The sequence below is a fragment of the Cynocephalus volans genome, chromosome 6, assembly GCF_027409185.1.
Source record: "Cynocephalus volans isolate mCynVol1 chromosome 6, mCynVol1.pri, whole genome shotgun sequence".
NCBI classification, from domain to species: domain Eukaryota; kingdom Metazoa; phylum Chordata; class Mammalia; order Dermoptera; family Cynocephalidae; genus Cynocephalus; species Cynocephalus volans.
This window is the reverse complement of record NC_084465.1, coordinates 78,094,894-78,116,137: the sequence shown is the minus strand read 5'-3', so window position 1 is coordinate 78,116,137 and position 21,244 is coordinate 78,094,894. Positions and strand designations below refer to the sequence as shown.

The 21,244-nt window shown below is 32.4% G+C and overlaps 1 protein-coding gene across 6 annotated transcripts in view; it reads left to right on the top strand.

Moving 5' to 3' along the window:
• The window catches only part of DGKB (diacylglycerol kinase beta), a 633,703-nt gene that overhangs the window by 228,115 nt on the left and 384,344 nt on the right, over positions 1 to 21,244 (top strand). For all 6 annotated transcript variants that reach the window (XM_063099140.1, XM_063099138.1, XM_063099137.1 and 3 more), the window contains one exon: positions 1,915 to 2,075. In XM_063099140.1, coding sequence (XP_062955210.1) covers positions 1,915 to 2,075 — 161 coding nt within the window. The remainder of the gene's footprint in view (positions 1 to 1,914; positions 2,076 to 21,244) is intronic.

Here is a 21,244-nt window from a genome sequence, read left to right as displayed (position 1 = left end):
TTATTTTTATTTTATTCAGTAGGGAAATATATAAAACATAAATATATATGTATATAAAATTTATTTTGAAGGCTATTATAATTCTTAAAAAAATTGGGAAGAAATTAAATATTGAGAATAAAGATAGAACTATTAAAAAACATGCAAACTATAGCTGAAAAATATAATTATTTTAATCTTAAAGTTTAAACCATTCAGTATTTTAACACTGAGTACAATTATATGTATAATATTAATAATAATATTTTTTAATTATGCTGTAAAATTTTGGGTAACTTTTGAAATAATATTTGATACTTTCAATGTTTATGTCTATGTAGTCATTGTTTATTACCCTCTCTACTGTATTTCATAGTGCATACTTATTTTTTAAATGTGTGTAAAACAACAGTTGATGATGGGCTCCAAAAAAGGTCTTCTAGTTTCTGGCTGCCTTCACCTTCTCATAGTTAATTGAACAAATGCACCTTAAATGTAATTTATTCTTTGTTACGGAATGTTGGCATATGAGAGTTGCTGTTCTTTTGTCTTTTAACCCAATTAGTTTTTCCAGTGATATGTATACTAACAGCACTAATGAGGACTCATAGCCTCTGGCATTTTCTTGTTCAACAAATAAATTACTAAGTTACAGGCCAAATGTTGGATACACACACAAAAAAAAATACTGTAAAATTATCATTCCAACTAAAAACATCATTTTAGGAATATGTGTATGTGTGCGCCTGTGTGTGCACTTGTGCATGTGGGTAAAGAGAGAGATTATTTAATTTAGTACAGTATTTCAAATTCTGATGTTATCATCATCAGTAATATTATATTCTTGAGAACTTTCTGTTTTCTATATTTTAGGCATCATTTACTAAGACCTTCTATACATTATCTCATTTAATCCTCACAACAAACTTAAAGTTTTATAGGGGAGGAAACTAGCATTGAGGGAAGTTAAGGGGAAAAACAAACAACCCCCCCCCCAAAAAAAAAAACAGTGCATAACATATCCAGGGTTAGTCTACAGTCTCAACTATAATGTTATATACCTACAGATAAACTTAAGAGAAAAAGTAATATTAAGCAGTAACTTTCTTTTCAGACCATGTGACCATCTATAGCACCTTCATTAAAAAAAAAAAAAAAAAATGACCTTTTGTGCATTTGCTCTAGGGCAGACCTGGTAAAGGGAACCTGTAGTGAGAAAAACAAAAATAACTGAGATGCAGCCTACTGATTCTAAGATAGGCAGAGTTTTGAGAACTACATTCTGTGGGACTGCATAGGTTGAGAATCCGTTCCATTATTTTTGGGAGGGTGGCTTCCAGAAAGAATTGTTAGCCAACTTAAAACCACGGTGAGGAAATAGAAGCAAGCCAGCCAAAGAGAAAAGAGGCACTCTGGGTAGGCAGAATAAGAAATGAAATGAAACAAAGTTGAAGAAGTACCATTTACATAAATTGAAGTTGGTGTGGAGGAAGGGAAAGCATGAGGTTGAGGGAGTGATGGAAAGAGAGACATCTAAAGTGCCATCCGGGATTTTGACTTCAGCAACTGGGTGGATGGTGTGTCTTTCTGAAATAGAATGCACAGGACGAAGATAGGGAAGCAGATAATTTCCTTTTGAATATATTGATATCAAGTTTTGTCGGGCGTTGAAGTAGAAGTGTTCATTTGGCAATTGGATGTACTAATGATTTGTACCACAGGAGAGAAATATGTGTTACAAATTAAAGCTTAAAAAGAAAATCTTGGAATAAGTATAATAAGCATAGCTAATTCTTCATTTGGTGTTAGAATTTGCTTTAAATGCAGTTTTTAGCTTTAGAATAATACACACACGCAAACATACTCAACCACATATAAATACAGCTTTTGTTGTTTGATTAAATTTTTTCTGAAGATAATTTTTTTTTCCATTAGGTTATGAAGGTGAGAATCTGATGAAAATCCTAAAAGACATTGAAAACAGCACAGAAATCATGTTGGACAGGTGGAAGTTTGAAGTCATACCTAATGACAAAGATGAGAAGGGAGACCCAGTGCCTTACACTATCATCAATAATTACTTTTCCATTGGCGTGGTAAGATTTCCCACTAAATCTTAATTTTTTTTTTATCTGTCCTGCATAGTCACTGTATGAAAACTCTTAAACTATGAAGATTTACCAATTATAAGTAACTTATTTTATCTTTGTGTTAGCAAAACACCATTTTAATGGGCAATAATAAAGCTTATGAATTTAAGTCAGAGTATAAGCAATTGATGAATGTTTCATTTGTTAAAAAAAAAAAGGTAAATTTATTTTTTGTAATTGGTTTGACCATTCATGTACCAAAATGTTTAGAATGTTTTGTGATATGATGCTTATAAATGTTGGTGTATAAGCTAATGCTCCATATCAACGAAAAAGTGAGAACATTACATCGAATTTTATCTTACTTTGAGATCCCATTATAATCTTCTAAAAATCTACAAAAATTCTACAAAAAATGCTGCTATTATTCTCAAGTGGTTAATAAGTCAAAAGACTGACTTTTCACTTCATTGTTTTTAGAATCTTATACTGAAAGTAAAATATCTTTTGGCAGTTGGAAGAGTAATTGCAATTTTAATCTTTAAGGAATTAATAATTTTAACAGTGATTGTATATATACATATTAGGCAATAATTATGAAGTCTAAAAATATATTTGCTATGACATTCCATTTCATTTAATGTTTGTCACTCAATACAAATCTCATCTCTCTTACATACACACAAACACACACCCACACTAGTGTACTATAGCAAGTATTGTCTGAGTTCATGAATTTTAGAGCTGAGCTACCTAAGAGTCTTGAAAAAATTATTTAATCTGAATGTCTATTCATTTATCTGTATTATGCTGGTTATTATTTCCTCTTTCATAAAGTTAAAAATAATATGATTATACATTTAAAGAGCCTCAAAGAGTGATGCATAATATATGTACAATGGTTCTTAATACTGTGATAATTATTATTATTTGCAAGAAAAATGTAATGCATCTTGATCTAGAGAAGCCCTCCTATACATATTGGTATGAAAAGCAATATTTTTAACAGTTTTGTTAGTATATAACTTACACACAACATAATCACTCATTTTAAGTGTACATTTTAGTGATTTTAATAAATGTGTCCAATTTTGAAACCTTTTTATCACCCAAAGAAAAACCCCCATACTCATTTATAGTCACTCCTGGCTCCAGGCAAGTGCTGATCTGCTTTCCCTCTAAAATTTGCTTTTTATGGACATTTCATATAGCAGAAACCATACGATATGCGATCTTTTGCATCTGGATTATGTTGCATAATGTTTTGAGGTTCACACATGTGAACTGAATGAATACTCTTTTCTTTTCTATTGCTGAGTAGGATTCCATTGTATTCATATATCAGATTGTTTATTCCTTTACCAATTGATGGACATGTAGATTGTTTCCAGTCTTTGGATAGTATGAATGCCAATCTCTTAAGTCTCTCTAGGGTTTTTTTCTGTTTTGGTTACTATACATTTTTTATTTTCATTTGGTTCTTTTTTAATAATTTCTATATTTTTAATTAGTATTTTTATTTGAAGGGTAGTTTTTACCATGTTTTTCTTTATTCTTTCAACATGGTTTCTTCTAGTTCTTTTGACATGTTTATAACAGCTGTTTTTAAGTCCTTGCTAAATCTGACATCAGGGCCTATCAGAGACTTCGTTTGTTTGATTATTTATTTTTTCCTAAAATATGGCACACTTTTCTTATTCCTTAGCATATCTTCTAACTTTTTGCTGAAAACTGGAAATTGCATTTAATGTATCTTACAAACTGGATTTTCATTCTCCCACAGAGGTTATTATTGCTCCTGTGTTTGTTTGTGTCGTGACTTGCCTGTGGAGCCTTTCTCTCCTATGATGTGTGGATGCTGATGCCTCAGCTTTGTTTTTAAATTCTTGGGGGTTTTTTCGTTTGTTTGTTTTGTTTTGTTTTTTTAGTCCTGGCTTTCTAGATTTAGGCCTTGTGTCGGCATGATTGGCCATGATTGTGCTCACTCTGAGCCAGAAAGTCTTCTTCCCTTTGTCATTGGATCCATGTGCTCATTGGGGAACACATTTATAGTTTAGGCAATTATAAATTGGCTTCAGCTTTTAATATATTGTTGCCCCTCTTTTGTTCATGTACAAGAACTCCTATTTAACCAAGAATATGTATATAACCAAAACCCTCTTTGGTCTCATCTGGCCATGTGTACAGCCTCGCATATGCATATAGCCTTTCAGACAGCCAGGGATATGAAGTAGTCTATCACAACCTATTATGGCAGTCTCATTCCCAAGGTCTCCTGTTAAATTTCTGGTGAGTATGCTAGTTAATTGCTTGCCCTAATCAGTTTTGCAAACTCAAGCTAGCTGTGACACTGGCTTCTCCCATTCATTTGCCACAGATTTTCTGGCTTCCATTCCAAATCAAACCAGCTCCTCCAACAGTGAAACTGCTTGCTTTTCTAACTTGCTCCACCCTGGTAGAATTATAGCACCCAGGGAGCTGGAGGAAGAAGGAAGAAGCCCAAGGCTGAAACATGACAAGTTGCCAGTGGGTTTTTTTTTAATTTAATTTATTGAAACATAATTGATCATACATATCTGTGGTATACAGCATTGAGTATCAATACCTGTGTACAATATATGATGCTTAAATCAGGACAATTACTATATTTATTGAAACATAATTGATCATACATATCTGTGGTATACAGCATTGAGTATCAATACCTGTGTACAATATGTGATGCTTAAATCAGGACAATTACTGTATTTATTATTATACAATGTATTCATTTTTTGTAGCCTTTTACCAATTTCTCAATAACTGGCCCCCCCTTCCCACCTCTGGTGGCCTCGGTTCCATTCTCTCCTTTTGAAAGTTTAAGGAATTATTGTGATTGTGTTGCATCTTTCTTTTTTTATTTATTTGTTTATATTTTTAGCTTCCACTTATGAGTGAGGACATGTGGAGTTTTTTTTTTGTTTGTTTGTTTTTTCTGTGCCTGGTTTATTTCACTTAACATTATTTTTTCTAAGTTCATCCATCTTGCTGTAAATGGCAGAATTTCATTATTTTTTATGACAGATGTTAAGTAGTTTTTCCTGAATAAACACTTCTCAGTTTTATGCCTTTGGTCATTTTGCAGTGATTCTCAAAAGAGGATAATTCCTTCTCTTGGATTGTTATGACGAAAGGAAGGTTGCTACTGGCAACTAGTCTGTAGAGGTTAAGGATACTGCAAAATACCCTCAGTTCATAAGACATACCCTCAAACACACAACAGAGAATTTTACTGTTCAAAATGTTAACAGCATTGAAGTTGACAAGTATTTAAATATGTTTTCTATTTGTATATGAGACTGCTTGACATAATATGCAAACTAATTTACACATTTAACCTATAACTAATGAAGATTGGAGCTGGATTTTATGAAAAGCTTATTCCAAAATATATATGACAAAATAGCTAAGTCAATTTTAATAATGGGGAAAAAAGAAGAGTTGTTTTACCAAATTAGATATGGCAGAAGTGGATTGGATAATTATGATAAAATGGTGCTATGAAACAATAGATAAATGAATCAGTGAGGAACCAGAGACACATATTGGAAATTAGTATAAGGGAGGTACAAAAATTTATTAGAGAAATGACAAATTAGTTGATAATGTTCAAAAACTAGTTTTCTCAGAGGAAAAAATTTTGTTAGAACTCTATGTCACATTATATAAGTAAATGCCAGGTATAACTAAATTTGAAAGGCAAAATTTATGACCTAATTAAAGAATGTATAATAGAATGTGTTTATTATTTCAATGCAGAACAGAACTAATTATACAAGGTGGATTTTGGTTGAGTGTTCTTTTGAAGGGTCTTATTCCATTGGAATTGGAGCCCCTCTGACTGTGCATAACATGGGGAGCAAAGGTGTGATGAAAGGAGGCATCCCTTCCTTAAAGATTTACCACTGCCCTAGCAGGATAAAACCTCAGCACTCAGGGTCATAATCAGAGCAGTAGACCTTATAGAGAATTCATGCTTTGAATGCCACTCAATAAAGCCACCTGCTACTCAACAACTTGCATTCCTCTTCCACAGTCAGTGAATCTAGAAAACAATGAAACAAAATGAATCATCTATCTCAAGCTGTCTCTGAATATATAAAAAAATAGTTCAGTTGAAGCATTGAAAGGATGAGGGCGACATCTCAACTTTTTGCTGTCAGAATGAGAAGCTTAAGATGAGCACATAATTTGTACTTGAAATTGTTTCTAGGAATCCTACTAGCACCTAGTAATGAAGTGATATCAAAGTTTAACTCTACCATAAGTATTGTTTTTATTTTAATTGCTGGCCTTTATATAATGACTGCAAATGCTCTCTAGAATCTACAAAGAAATTTGCCTCAAATTTTTTGGCAATCTGAGATGGTCAGAAACTTATAGATAAATATTATCTTCAAGTCCATTATGAAATACTCCTTGTACTAGTCAGAGTGGGTTGAGTGCTCTCACAAACACCCCCAAAATATCAGTGGTCCAACAAGTAGAAATCAGTTCTTCATCACATGACAGATCAAGATGGGTTAATATTTGGGGATAGGCTCTGCTCCACTTTGTCAGTCAGTGACCCAAGCTCCTTTCACCTTGTAGCTCTACCCTCCTCTAGATACACAGAAACTTCTCTGTGGAACAATTGAACAATAAAAGAAAGTGGCGTATTGGAGCTTTTTTTTTTTTTTTTTTTTTGGCCTGGGAGTGGAGCTGGGGGAGGGCACAGAGCAGACCTGAGGGATGTAGTATTGTTTCTACTCATGACTCATTGGCCAAATCTTAATCACTTGCCTGCAACTAATTGTAAGGAAGCTGGGAAAATGAATTCTGTCTGCCCAGGAAGAAAAGACAAAATGGTAAATAACTTGACATCCTGCCAATTTGTTCTTTGTAATACTTTTCCAATTTCGCCAAAACTACTAACTATTGGAAATAATACAAAACTCATGACCAATTCTAAAAATAGATATTCTTCTATGGTGATGGCTCATCAATAAAAGTATGTGTATTTAGTACCTACTATGTGCCATATACTATCTGAGGATTGGCAGCGTACATAAGAGAAGAGGTCTATATATTCTAACCTTACGTTTCAATAAAGCAAGAGAAGATTGTCACAAAAGTCTAAACAGCTAGACATTAGAGACATGGCATTATTGCAGATAATGAACAAAACTGCTATCTGCTTTCATTCTGATTTTGCACTTTAAGCCAACTATAGATAATCTCAAAAGTCCCAGAAAGAAAACTTTACACTCAGTGCATCACCACCAAATTCACAAAATGCCATCAACTTCGTAGTTGAGTCCTCATTTAATTGTTTAATAAACAAAAAATTGAGCTCCATTTTTTCACCAGCCCCTGGAGTTATAGAATTGATTTAAGAGACAGATCACTTCATTAGTAGAACTTGGAGTTTAATGGTAGAAAGAGGCACTTATTAAAAAATAAATGCACAAATACAAAATCTTTGAAAATTATAGTAAAGCTGTGGAAGAAAACAAAAGCTACCATGAGCTGGAATGAGGGACATTGACTTTAGATTTGATAGTCAGGAAAGGAGTATATAAATAAGATGCATTTAAAAAGATATCTGAAAAATACACACAAGTGAGCAGGACACCAGAGAGATGTAAGGAGCATACCAGGCAGCTATAACAGTATGGAAAGGGCTTGAGGTGAGAAATAGCTTTGGGTCTTCAACGACCTGCTAGGCCATTGTGCCTGGACCATAGAGAGAGAGAGGGGGAGTGAATGGTATGAAACACAGCTGTAGAAGTGGCTGCTGCTATGTCTTAAAGGCTCTTGGAAGCCACGGTGTGGTACTTGTCTTTTAAGTAGTAGGATACAGGATAATTAAATGATTATAATCAGGAAATAAAGTAGTGTAACTTGTATGTGGCAGGATCTCTTCTACAAGAGGTGATAGTTGGACATTAATTAAAAGACACATAAAACAGGTGTCATAAAATTAATACATACAACTTTAAATATTTCCTTTCAATGAAAAACCAATAAATATAATTGAATTGGCCAATCTACCCTCATAATCCCAGACCATGTTTTTTCTTTTGAATATACGTGCTATGGATTGATTGAATTTTGTCCCCAAATTTCATGTATTAGAAGCTTAATCCCCATTGCAGCTGTTGAGGGTGGGAAATCTTATTATGGTAATTGAGAGGTGGGGCCTTGAAGTGGTGATTAGCTTGCAGGACCATGCCTTAGTTAACGGATTGAAAATGGAGGTCATGGGCATGGTTTGGAGGGCTTTAAAAAGAGAGCGAATGAGGTGGTTACTCTCTGCTCTTTCTGCTCTGCCATTTCACAATGTGATACCCTGTATCACTGCAGTCACCACCAAGATCCTCACCAGATGCATTCCCTGGACTCTGGACTTCCCAGCCTCAGTAACTGTAAGCAATAAATTTCCTCTTCTTTATAAAATCACCTATCTCTGTGTATTTGTGTTCTATGTATATGAACTGTGATTCTACAAACTCTTTTGTATAAACCACAGCCTATAATAAACCATCTATGATTTCCAATTTTGCTTCGTTTAAAGTGGAGGAAAAACTCAAAAGACTCATGTGAAGCAATCTGAGTTAAAAACCCTCCTAGGTTTTGGCAATAGGTTTTAAAAAAATCTTTGTAGTTATCTCTGTCACATATAATTATAACAAAAATTCAGCATTATATTTATATCAAATCTTCCCAAAACATTTGGCTTAGTTTCCATTAAAAAAAAAAAAAATTCTTTTTATAATCATCTTTGCCATTGGTATGTAATTAAATTATATAAGAATAATAAAAACTAAAATTGGCATAAATGGGGTTGTAAACAACACAAATGTCTCTTGGTGATCATAAATCTCAAGATGTGGAAAGAAAATGTGCAGGTTTACTACACAGTAGTCTATTAACAATATTTAGATTCAATATGATTTATGGAGAAAAAATATTGTTAATCTGTCAATTCACTAAAAGGAAGCTCAATTAAAAGAACTAATGCATTAAAAATTATTCTGGTTGCCACATGGAGAACAATGTAGAGATTTACAACAGTGAAAGCAAAGAAACCAGCTTAGAATATCTTATGGTAAAACAAGGGACAGGTGAGTACCCTAAGAGCCATGAATACTTAAAGAATTGGATGGACTTAGGAATTATTTTGAAAATAGAATTAACAGTGTCTAGGAGATGAAAGAAAATAAAGTATCAAGACTAATCCTTAATTTTTGTGTTTAACAACCACGTGGTCTCATTTACTGAGATGGAATTGATCGAATGTGAAACAGCTTTGATATAAAATATTGAGACATGTTAAGTTTGAGATGCATGTTAGTGGAAATGTCACGGCTGCAGGTCAATATTTAAGTTTGGAGCTCAGAAGAGTGTCTCAATTAGAGATAATTTGCAGTTATTATCATACTTATTACTTATCTGTGGCTGTATAAATTATCATCTTAAAACTCATTTTCTTAAAACAACAAGCATTTCATCATTATTCACAAGTCTGTAAGTCAACCAGGTGGTTCTGCCATCAGTGGCAGATTATCTGAGGCCAGTTAATCTATGCTGGCCTTGCTTATATGTCTAGCACTTGGTTCTGGCTATTGGTAGGATGATGATGGTGACTGGTCATTTGATTCCTGATAGAATTCAGATATGTTGTCCCCCCAAAGGTCATGTTGAAATCTGATCACCAATATGGCAGTATTGGGAGCTGTTTAGGTCATGAGGGGCCTATTACTCATGAATACATTAATACTCTCCTTATGGGGTGGGGGTAATGAGTGAGTTCTCACTCTATTTGCTCCCACAAGGGCTGTTTAAAGGACGCTGGCACCTCCCCTCTCTCTCTCCTCTCTCTCTCTTTCTCTCTCTTTCTCTCTCTCCACGCAATCTCACACCCACTGGCTGCCTGCTGCTTTCTGTCCTGAGTAGAAGTAGCCTGAGGCCCACACCAGATGCAGCCGTCCCAGAATCATGAACCAAATAAACCTCTGTTCTTTATAAATTACCCAGTCTCAGGTATTCTGTTATAGCAACACAAAAACAGAGTAACATAACTCCTATTATCAAATGGGTTCAGCTGGATTTTGTCACCTGACAGCAGAAAAATTCCCAGCAGAAAAAGAAGGTAAACTTCATTATTTAAGCACTACTTAAGACTGTGTTGGCATCAAATTTGTTAATGTTTTATTGGCCAAAGAATGTCACACGGCTAAGCTCAGATTCATGGGTGGAGAGGTAGAATCCCCCCTATTTATGGAAGAAGTCACATTACAAAGGTATATGCATTCAGGGAATAGGAGAAACGTTTGTGCATTATTTGCCATCTACCACAATATATATTTAAATCAATATGGGCTGATGAGATTAATAGGGAAAGAGGTCAAAAAGAGAATAAATGGGGCTTTAGGAAGAAGTCTTGAGGATTAGCAATACTCAGAGTTGTGATAGAGGAGGAGGACCTGGGAAATTCCCTAGAAAGAAATGGCCAATGAAATAAAAGGAAACAGAAAAAAATAAGATATTTAGGTAAACAAAAGAAAAGATTATATCAAGACAAAACATGTCTAACTAGATAGAAAGTTGCCAAGAAGTCTGGTAAAGTCAGAACTAAAACTGGAGAAATTGAGCCTGTCAAGATGAAACTGCAAAGATAAATTAAATAATACCAAAGATGGGAATTTTTAACAGGAGTATAAAAATTCCATTTGATGTTAAAATCCAAATGACAGGAGTAATGTCAGCAACAAGATAGAATTTGAAGGCCTGTACCTCCTTGCCCCCCAAAAACATATCAGTTCAGTGACAATTCACAGTTTAATTTTCTTTATGAGAATTCAGAAACTAATTCAAAGGCTTCTGCACCCTGGGAGAAAACAAAACCATACTCATTAGGTTGGGAGGTATATTTGGGACACCCTCTCACTGAGGACTCTGACATAGCACCATATGATCAGTAAGAGACCTCCTAGCTCACAGCTTCACCTACAGGAGGGAAGGGTTTAGTTCACAGGTCCAGCATCCCATCTTTTCTGAGGGGTCCCCCAATAACTGGCTTCTATCTTGCTAGTTTTGAAATTCTGTTGAGTTCAGCACATTTTAGCCACTTAGGGGAAAACAGCACAGTGGCTTACACTGGTAGATGTCATTGATCTTTTCTACTGTTCAGCGCAGAGCAGAACAAGTGGATGAAAAATTACAGTTATAAAATGTAAAAAAGTGCAAATGAGAAATTGTGGAGCTGAAGAACACAATATCTGAACTGGAAAATTTACTAGACATGTTTAGCAGCAGACTAGATCAAGCAGAAGAAGTGATTAGTGAACTGAAAGACAGGCGCCTAGAAATAATTTAATCAGAAGAGAAAGAGAAAAAAAATAAAAGCTGGAGAATTAAAGAAAGCTTAAGGAGATTTCATCAAGTGATCCAATACATACCTAATGGAAATCCTAGAAGAAAAAAAGAAAAAGACCAGAAATGTATTCAAAGAAATATGGCTTAAAAGCTTCCCAAATTTGGGGAAGGAAATGAAAATTAATATCCAAGAAGCCCAAAGCATACCAAATAAGATAAAATCAAAGAAATCTACACCAGACATATCATAATCAAATTTTCAAAGTTAAAGACAAAGAGAAATTTGAAAGCAGCATGAGAAAAGCAACTTATCATGTACATAGAAACTTCTATCAGACTATCAGAAGATTTTTGAGCAGAAACTTTGCAATCAATAAGAGAGTGGAATGATATATTTAAAGTGCTGAAAGAACAGGAAAAAAAGCTGCCACAAAAATGCTATACCTACCAAAGCTGTCCCTCAGAAATGGAGAGACAAAAACTTTCCCAGAAAAACAAAAGCTGAGAAAGTTTCTCACCATTAGAGGTGACTTACAATAAATGCTAAAGGTAGTTCTTCAAGTTGAAATGAAAAAATGCTAAATAGCAATAAGATAGCATAAAAAACTATAAAACTCATTAATTAAGGTAAATAGACAAATACTGAAGGCTGTATTACTATAATAGTAGTGGGTTCTAATGCAAAAGTTAAAAGAATAAAGCACTAAAAAATAACTATAAACAAAAATGTGTTAAAACATATACAACATGAAAAAATGTAAAATGTGACGATAATATTAAGCCCATGGGGGGAGAAGTTAAAGTATAGAGCTTTTGTATGCAATTCAACTGAAGTTATCATCATCTAAGATAGACTATTCTAACTATAGGAAAATTTATGTCAGATCCAATGTGACTACAAATACACATACTGTATATTTAACAGAAGGTGAAACAAAAGAAAAAGATGAATCAAAACATATCAATGCAAAAAATCAATAAGACAAAAAGGAAGACAGTAAGAAAGAAAAGAAACAAAACAACTACAAGACTAACAGAAAACAACTATCTAAATGGCAGTAGTAAATCCTTCCTTATCAATAATTACTTTAAATGTGAATAGATTAAATTCACTAAGAGATATAGTGTGGTTAAGTGGACAAAAAATACAAGACCCAACTATATGCTGCCTATAAGAAACTCACATAAGGTTTTAGGACACACATAGATGGAAAAGGAAGGGATAAAAAAAAAAGTTATTCTATTCAAATAATAACCAAAAAAAGAGCAGGGGTGGATACACACATCAGACCAAATAGTCTTTTAAAAATAGTCAAAAACTGTCATAAGGGACAAAAAGAGACAGTTTATAATGATAACAGGCCAACCCACCAGGAAGATATGAGAATTATACATGCACCCAACATCAGAGCACCTAACTACTCAAAGCAAACATTAACAAAACTGAAGGGAGAAATAGATATCAATACAATAACAATAGGAATTCCAGTGCTCCATTTCCAATAATATACAGAACATCTAGACAGAAAATCAATAAGAGGACTTGAATAACACTGTAGATCAAATGGACCTACCAGACATATGCAGACAAGTACACAAAATACCAGCAGAATACTCATTCTTCTTAAGTACACATGATCTTTCTCTAGGAAAGATCACATGTTGGATCATAAAGCAAGTCTTAAAACATTTAAAAGATTAAAATAACAAGCATCTTTTCTGACCATATGCAATAAAACTAAAAATTAGTAGCAGAAGGAAAATTGAAAAGTTTACAAATATGTGAAAAATAAACAACATACTCTTGAACAAGCATTGTGTCAAAAAATAAATGAAAATGAAAATTTGAAAATACCTGTAAATAAACATAAATGAAAAAACAGCTTGTCAAAACTTAAAGGTTGCAGTCAAACCAGTATTAAGACGGAAGTTAGCTATGAACATCTACACTAAAAAAGAAGAAAGATTGTAAGTAAACAACCAAACTTTACAATCAAGGAACTAGAAGAGGGAAAATCTAAGCCAAAAATTAAAAGATATAAGAAAATAAATTTAGATAAGAAATAATGAAATAGAAAACAGAAAAACAAAGGAAAAAATCAATAAAAGTTAAAGTTTTTTTAAAAAAATAAACAAATTTAGCGAGCCCTTAACTACACTAAGAGAAGAGAAAACTAACTAACTAAATAAATAAATAAAATCAAAAGTGAGAGAAAAGACATTATAACTGATGCCACATTAATAGGAATAATCATAAGGGACTATTATGAAAAATTATACACCAACAAACTGGATAACCTAGAAGAAATGGATAAATTTCTACAAACATAAAATCCACCAAATCATGAAGGAATAGAAAGTCTGAAAAGACCTATAATTAGTGTAGAGATTGAATCAGTAATTAAAAACCACTCAACAAGGAAAAGCCCAGTACCAGTTGGCTTCAATGGTGAATTACGTAAAAAATTTAAAGAACTAATGCCAATCCTTCTCAAACTCTTCCAAAAATATTGAAGAAAAGGAAATACTTCCAAATTCGCATTATGAGATGAGTGCCACCCTGACACCAAAGCCAGACAAAAACACCTCAAGTAAAGAAAACTACCTGCCAATATTCCTGTGTGAACATGGATGCAAAAAAAACCTCACCAAAATACTAGTATGTAGAATCCAATACTACATTAAAAAGATCACACATCATGATCAATTGGGATTTATCCCTGGGATGCAAGGATGGATCAACATATAAAAGTCTATTAATGTGATACCTATAATAACAGAATAAAGGGGAAAAAATGACATTATTATCTCAGTAGATGCAGAAAAACTGTTTGACAAAATTCAACACCCTTTCATGATAAAAGGAATAACTCTTAACAAACTAGGATGATAAGGAAATTGTCTCAACATAATAAAGTTCATATATGACAAGCTCACAACTAACATCATAACTTTTGATCATAATTTTGCATCAACTAATGATGCAAAACTGAAAGTTTCTCCTTTAATATCAGAAAAAAGGCAAAGATTCCCATTCTTACCACTTCTATTTAACATAGTACTGGATGTCGTACGCAGAGTTATTAGGCAAGAAAAAGAGAAAAAGTCATTTACATCAGAAAGAAAGAAGTAAATCTATCTGTGTTCATAAATATTGTGTCCTTATCTGAAGAAAATGCTAAAGACTCAATCAAAATTGTTAGAACAAATAAAGGAATTCAGTAAAGTCACAATATGCAAAATCAACATAAAAAATCAGTTGCATTTCTATACACTAACAGCAAATTATCTTAAAAGGAACTTAGGAAAACAATTCCATTTACAATAGCTCTAAAAAAGAATGAAATTCCTAGGAATAATCTAAACTATGAAAGGGAAAGATTTGTATAGTGAAAACTACAAAACATCAAAGAAAGAAATTAAACAAGACACAAATAAACAAAGTCATCCCACAATCATGAAGTGGAATATTTAATATTGTAAAATAGTTCATACTACCCAAAGCAATCTTTATCAATAGCCCAATTACTATTTTTTACAGAAAAAAAAAATCCTAAATGTCATATAAGACCACAATAGACCATGAATAGCTAGATCAATTATGAATGAAGCTGGAGGCATCACACTTCCTGATTCTGAAATATATTATAAAGCTACACTAATTAAGACAGTGTGGTACTAGTACAAAGGAGACACATAGCCAATGGGATAGTATAGAGAGCCCAGAAATACATCCACTAATATATAGTCAACTGGTCTTTGGCAAGGGTACCAAGAATACACAAAAGAGAAAAGAGAGAATCTTCAATCAATGGTGTTGGGAAAACAGCATACCTACATCCAAAAGAATGAAATTATATGCTTATCTTATACCATACACAAAAATTAATTCAAAATGGATTAAAGACTTAAAAGTAATATTTGAAACTATAAAATTGTAAAACTCTCAGAAGAAAACTAAAATTCCATGGAGAAAACAGAGGGAAAAACTTACCTGACATTAGTCTTGGCAGTAATTTCTTGAATATGACACTAAAAACACAGGCAACAAAAACAAAAATAAACAAATGTAACTACATCAGACTAATAAAAACTTCTGCACAGCAGAGCAAACAGTCAACAGAGTAAAAAAGGCAACCAGTAGAACAGGAGAAAATATGCACAAACCATATATCTGATAAGGGATTAATCTCTAAAATACATAAGGAATTCCCAGAAATAAATACCAAAAATAAAATTTTTTAAAAAATCTACAAACTCTGTTAGAAAATGGGCAAAGGACTTGAATAGACATTTCTCAAAAGAAGACATTCAAATGATAAACAGGTATATAAAAAATGTTCAATATCACTAATCATCAGGAAAATGAAAATCAAAACCACAATGAGAGGTCACCTCATACCTGTTATGATGGCTGTTTTCAAAAATATGAAGACAGCAGCAAGTGTTGGTGAGGATGTGAAAAAATTGGGACCTTTGTACAGTGTTGGTGGGAATGTAAAATGGTATAGCCAATGTGAAAAACAAAGTGCAGTTTCCTCAAAAAATTAAAAATAGAACTATTTTATAATCCAGCAATCTCACTTCTGGGTATATATCCAAATTGAAATCAGGATCTCAAAGAAATATTAGCACTCCTATGTTCACTACAGCACTATTCACGATAGCCAAGATGTAGAAACAACATTTGTAGAAGGTTGTTGAAACAACGCACATAGAAATAACCTACATGATGTAGAAACAGCATAAATGTTCATTGACAGATAAATGGATTTTTAAAAATGTGTTTTTTACATACAATTAAATAATATTAGCCTTTAAAAGAAGGAAATTCTGCAATATGCAACCACACAAATGAACCTTGAGGACATTATGCTGGGTGAAATTAGGCAGTTACATAAAGACAAATACTACATGACTGCACTTGTATGAAATATCTAATAGAGTCAAATTCATAGAATCGAAGAGTGAAATGGTGGTTACTAGGGCTGGGGAAAGAGAAAAATGGCTAATTATTTTTCAATGGGAATAAACTTTCAGTCAAGAAACATAAATAAGCTCTAGAGATGTGCTGTAAAACATTGTACCTGTAGTCAACAATAATGTTCACTATTGTACACTTAAAATTGTGTTCACAGGATAGATTTCATGTTAGCGTTCTTACCACAATACAGAAGATAAGGACAGAAAGAGAGAGAGAAAGAGAGAAAGGAAGGAAGGAAGGAACAGAGGGAAAGAGGGAGGGAAGGAGGCAAGTTGGAAATTGATGATGCTTAAATCAGGATTAGTCAGGTGCACACTGGGGTAAAATGCCATCCTGCACTTTCTCACCTCTGATCATACATGCGTTAGAACCAAGGCTTTGACATCTCAGTGGCTTCAGTATTGTGTTTAGACAGCTGCCACTTATTTTCAGTGTCAGAGGATAGATACCAGGATAATATAAGCTGAGAGAGAAAACTGATTAACATAAATGCTCTAATGATGATAGAGTAATTATCTATCTATAAAATAGAAAGTATAAATATATACTATGCCTATATAAATATATAAATTATTGACATATTATATTGTTCTTAATTATATATAAATGGCAAGGATGCAGATAAATAGCTATATAGAGAGAGATGCTGATACAGATAGAGGTGTAGATATAATGTAATTAATTAATACATCTAGAAGCAAATTCGTGAGAAAGATCTGTAAAAGAACACCATGGCAATTTGGTTAAAGCAAACGAGTGAAAGAACAAAATATAAAACATTAAGAATGATAAATTAAAGAAACCCAAATAATTAACCAATATTTCAGGAAAATAATTTGAAGAATTTCTGCATACCATAATAAGTAATGAATATGTAGGGACTCTAAATGATAATTTCTTTGGCCACAATGCAAAAAAAATGTCAGAAGATAGATACAAGGATAATATAAGCTCAAAGATAAAATAAAATAAAGCAAAATAAAAACGAACTAAAAAGACACCAAAAATATTGACAAATTTGAGGATTTAAAGTAGGCAGCATTCTAAATAATTTTTCAGGTTAGTTTAAGTAAAAACTGAAATAACATGATCTAGGCGTTAACAAATATAGGTAGAGTTCATATCAAAAGTCAAAACTGTATACAGAGAAAAAATGATACCAATGATATTATTAAAAAATAATAATAAGCAAATATTCAAATTAAGAAAGAGCTAGGAAAAAGGCACAAAACAAAAAGTTAGCATGCGATTAACAAATATTTTTCTTAAAAACTTGAAAAAAACAAAATTATAATAACATAAAACCCAAAGCTTTTGTTCAAAAAAAAAAAATGAATAAATAGAATACGCAAAGATACGGCAAGATTTTTTTTTTTTTAACAGAAAGAGATAAATACACAGCATAATAAATTTAAAGATGTAACCACAGCACCGGAAAATATTTAATTAATTATGAGTATATCATCTGTGTTGTTATGAAAATAAACTTTGTCATATAGAAGAAATGGAACATTTTTCATCCAAATATGAATAGCTGAAATTTGCCTAAGTAAGAGGAGTAGCAAACCTAAGCCAGTGGTTCTCACTTGAACGACTTGTTAAAATGTAGATTGCTGGTCTCCTTGCCCACCTTTATTGTCTCATTAGGTCTGAGATAAGGTCCAAGAATTTGCATTCCTAACAAGCTCTCAGGTGATCCCAATGTTGTATGTCCAGTATTATACTTTGAAAACCATTGCTGTCAGCATAGAGCCGTGGGGAAAAAGTAAAAATATAGTAAGGAACTACTAAAGCTGATGTCAATTCAGCTTACCCCTCATAGCATAAGTAATTCTCACATTTAAAAAAAATTTCAGAATAGAGGTTAAAATAGAAAGTTTACCCAATTCATTTTACGAAGCTGACAAACCTCAGTACAATACCTCATAAACATAGCTCCCAAAAGAAAATTCACCTGTGAATATAAATGCAACTATTGTAAACAACAACAAAAAAGTAGCAAATAAATTCTAGTAGCATATAGAAGGATGAAAACATATTGAGCAAGCAGGGTTTATTCCAAGAAAGCCAATATGGGTCAATGTTAGCACATTAATTTATATAAAAACCAAGACTGTCATTTTTTTTATAGTTAAAAACTAAGTAAAAAATGTAAAACAGTTTTCTATTAATCAGTTTTTAATATCATATTAATAGTGGCATACTGAAGCCATTCCAAGTAAAATCAGGAAGACAATATTCTTCTATCATTTTGACACATCACTTTTACAAAAGTTAGCTAATTTAATAAAGAAAAGTTATAATGTCATATAAATATTGAAAAGTAAAGGACAAGGTTATTATTATTATTTGAAGGTAATATGATTATATATATAGTAATTGTGTACCAACTAAAAATAAAACTTTTAAAGTAACATAAGGTGATAAATACTAGATAGATATATTAAAAAACCTTAACTTTCCTTTTTAATATTGCCAGTTGTTACATTAATATGAATAAAATTTAGTTAAAAATATCAGCAAAACTATGAAATATCAAAGTTTGCATTTAATAAGAAAGGCACCCAGCTTATATGAGGAAAATGAAAAGTTTTATGCAAAGTTCTAAAATAAGTCCTGAATAATAAGAATCCATCTCATGTTTCTGTATGGGAAGATTTAATATTATTAAGCAATTAAGTCTCTCCAAATTAATTTATACATTTAGTCCATTGTTACTGAGAATTCTAATAGGATTGCTGGTAGTTGTTATTGATTAATTATAATTTACATTTGGACAAAAATGCCTTTAGAATTTTCTGAAATAATTAATGTCCTACAATGGTCAATTTCCTTGCCGTGTACTAAATAGTACCAAGTTACTGTAATTCAAATACAGTGGCACAAAAATAGATAATTATAACAGAATATAAAGTTAGACCTAAACAAACAAACTACAGATATGCAGAGAATTTAATATTTATTAGATGTTGAAATTTCAAGTCACTGGATAAGGATAAAGTGCACAATAAACTAGGTGATAGAATTGGTTACTCGTTTGAAAGTAAACTTATATTTCTATTTTATATCCGTGTGAAATATATATCAAATATATTAAAAATACAAATGGAAGCATTATACTTACAAGATATTAGAAGAAAATAAAAAATTATATTGATATGTCCTTGGAGTGGGAGAAACTTGTCTGAGGCAAACAGAAAATCTAGAAACCATAAAGGAAAAGGAAATTACAGTGTGTTTTCTTAATCTTTCATCAAAAATGTATGTTAAAACTCATTAACAGATGTCAAAGAAAATATTTCCAACACAAATAATAAGCATAAGTTTAATAAAATAAAATATGGAATTCCTAATAAAAATTAAGCACCTTATAGAAAAATAGACTGATTATGAGACAATTATAATAAATAGCCAGATGAAAAGATCCCTAATGTTTGAAATTAACAATAAAATGTAAAATTATGCAATGGGTTACCATAATTTGCCTTTCATATTATTAAAAATTATGAAGAATGATCACATTTGATATCAGTATGTATGTAGAAAAATGGGCACATTTACACAGGTACAAGTGTGATGGACCTGTAAGTTAGAAAAAGCCTTTGGAGAATAATTTGATGTTATCTGTTAAAAAAGTGTGAGTACCCTTTGAGCCATTAGTCCCATTTGTAAAAATCTATTCTACACACAAACACAAAATACAAAAGTCTAAGCTTCACCAGTTATATTTAATCACATACACTTATTTACAACCAGAAAAGCGGTCTCAAAAATATAATGTTAAATGACAAAGCAAATTGTCCATAAGCAAGCATTGTTTCTCCTATCCTTTTTTTTTTCTTTTTTTAATTTATTGTAACATAATTGAGTGTACATATCAGTGGGGTACAGCATTGAATATCCATACATGTGTGCAATATGTGAGGCTCAAATCGGATAATTAGTATATCCAACCCTATGCATTGTAATCATTTTTTGTGGCCCTTTACCAATTTCTTGTTAACCCGTTCCCCCCATCCCCCTTTCCCAACTGTGGTGGACTCTTTTCTGTTCTCTTCTTTTGAAAGTTCAATGAATTATTGTGATTGTTGTATCCTTTATCTATCTATCTATCTATCTATCTATCTATCTATCTATCTATCTATCTATCTATCTATCTATCTATCTATCTAATCTATCTATCTATCCATTCATTCATTCATTCATTCATTTACTTTTAGCTTCCACATATGAGTGAGGACATGTAGTATTTCTCTTTCTATGCCTGGCTTGTTTCAGTTAATGTAATTTTCTCTAAGTTTGTCCATTTTGCTGCGAAAGGCAGAATTTTATTCTTTTTTATGGCACACTAGTATTCCATTCTTTATATACCACATTTTCCTTATCCAGTAGTCCATTGGTGGACATTTAGGTTGGTGCCAACACTTAGCTATTGTAAATAGAACAAACATGGAAGTTCAGGTATCCCTTCTACATGGTAATTTCCAATCCTTTTGGTACATACCGAGCAGTGGAATTACTTGATCATACGGCAGTTCTATCTGTAGTTGAGGGAACTCCATACTGTTTTTCATAATGACTACACTAATTTACAATCCTTCAAGCATTGTAGAGGAGTTCCCCTTTCTCCACATCCTCTCCAGTATTTGTTATTCTCTGTCTTTTTGATAATAGCCAGTCTAAATGGGGTAAGATGATATCTCAATGTGGTTTTGATTTGCATTTCCTGATGCTTAGTGATGTTGAGCATTTTTTCATGTGTCTGTTGGCCATTTGTATTTTTTTTTTTTTT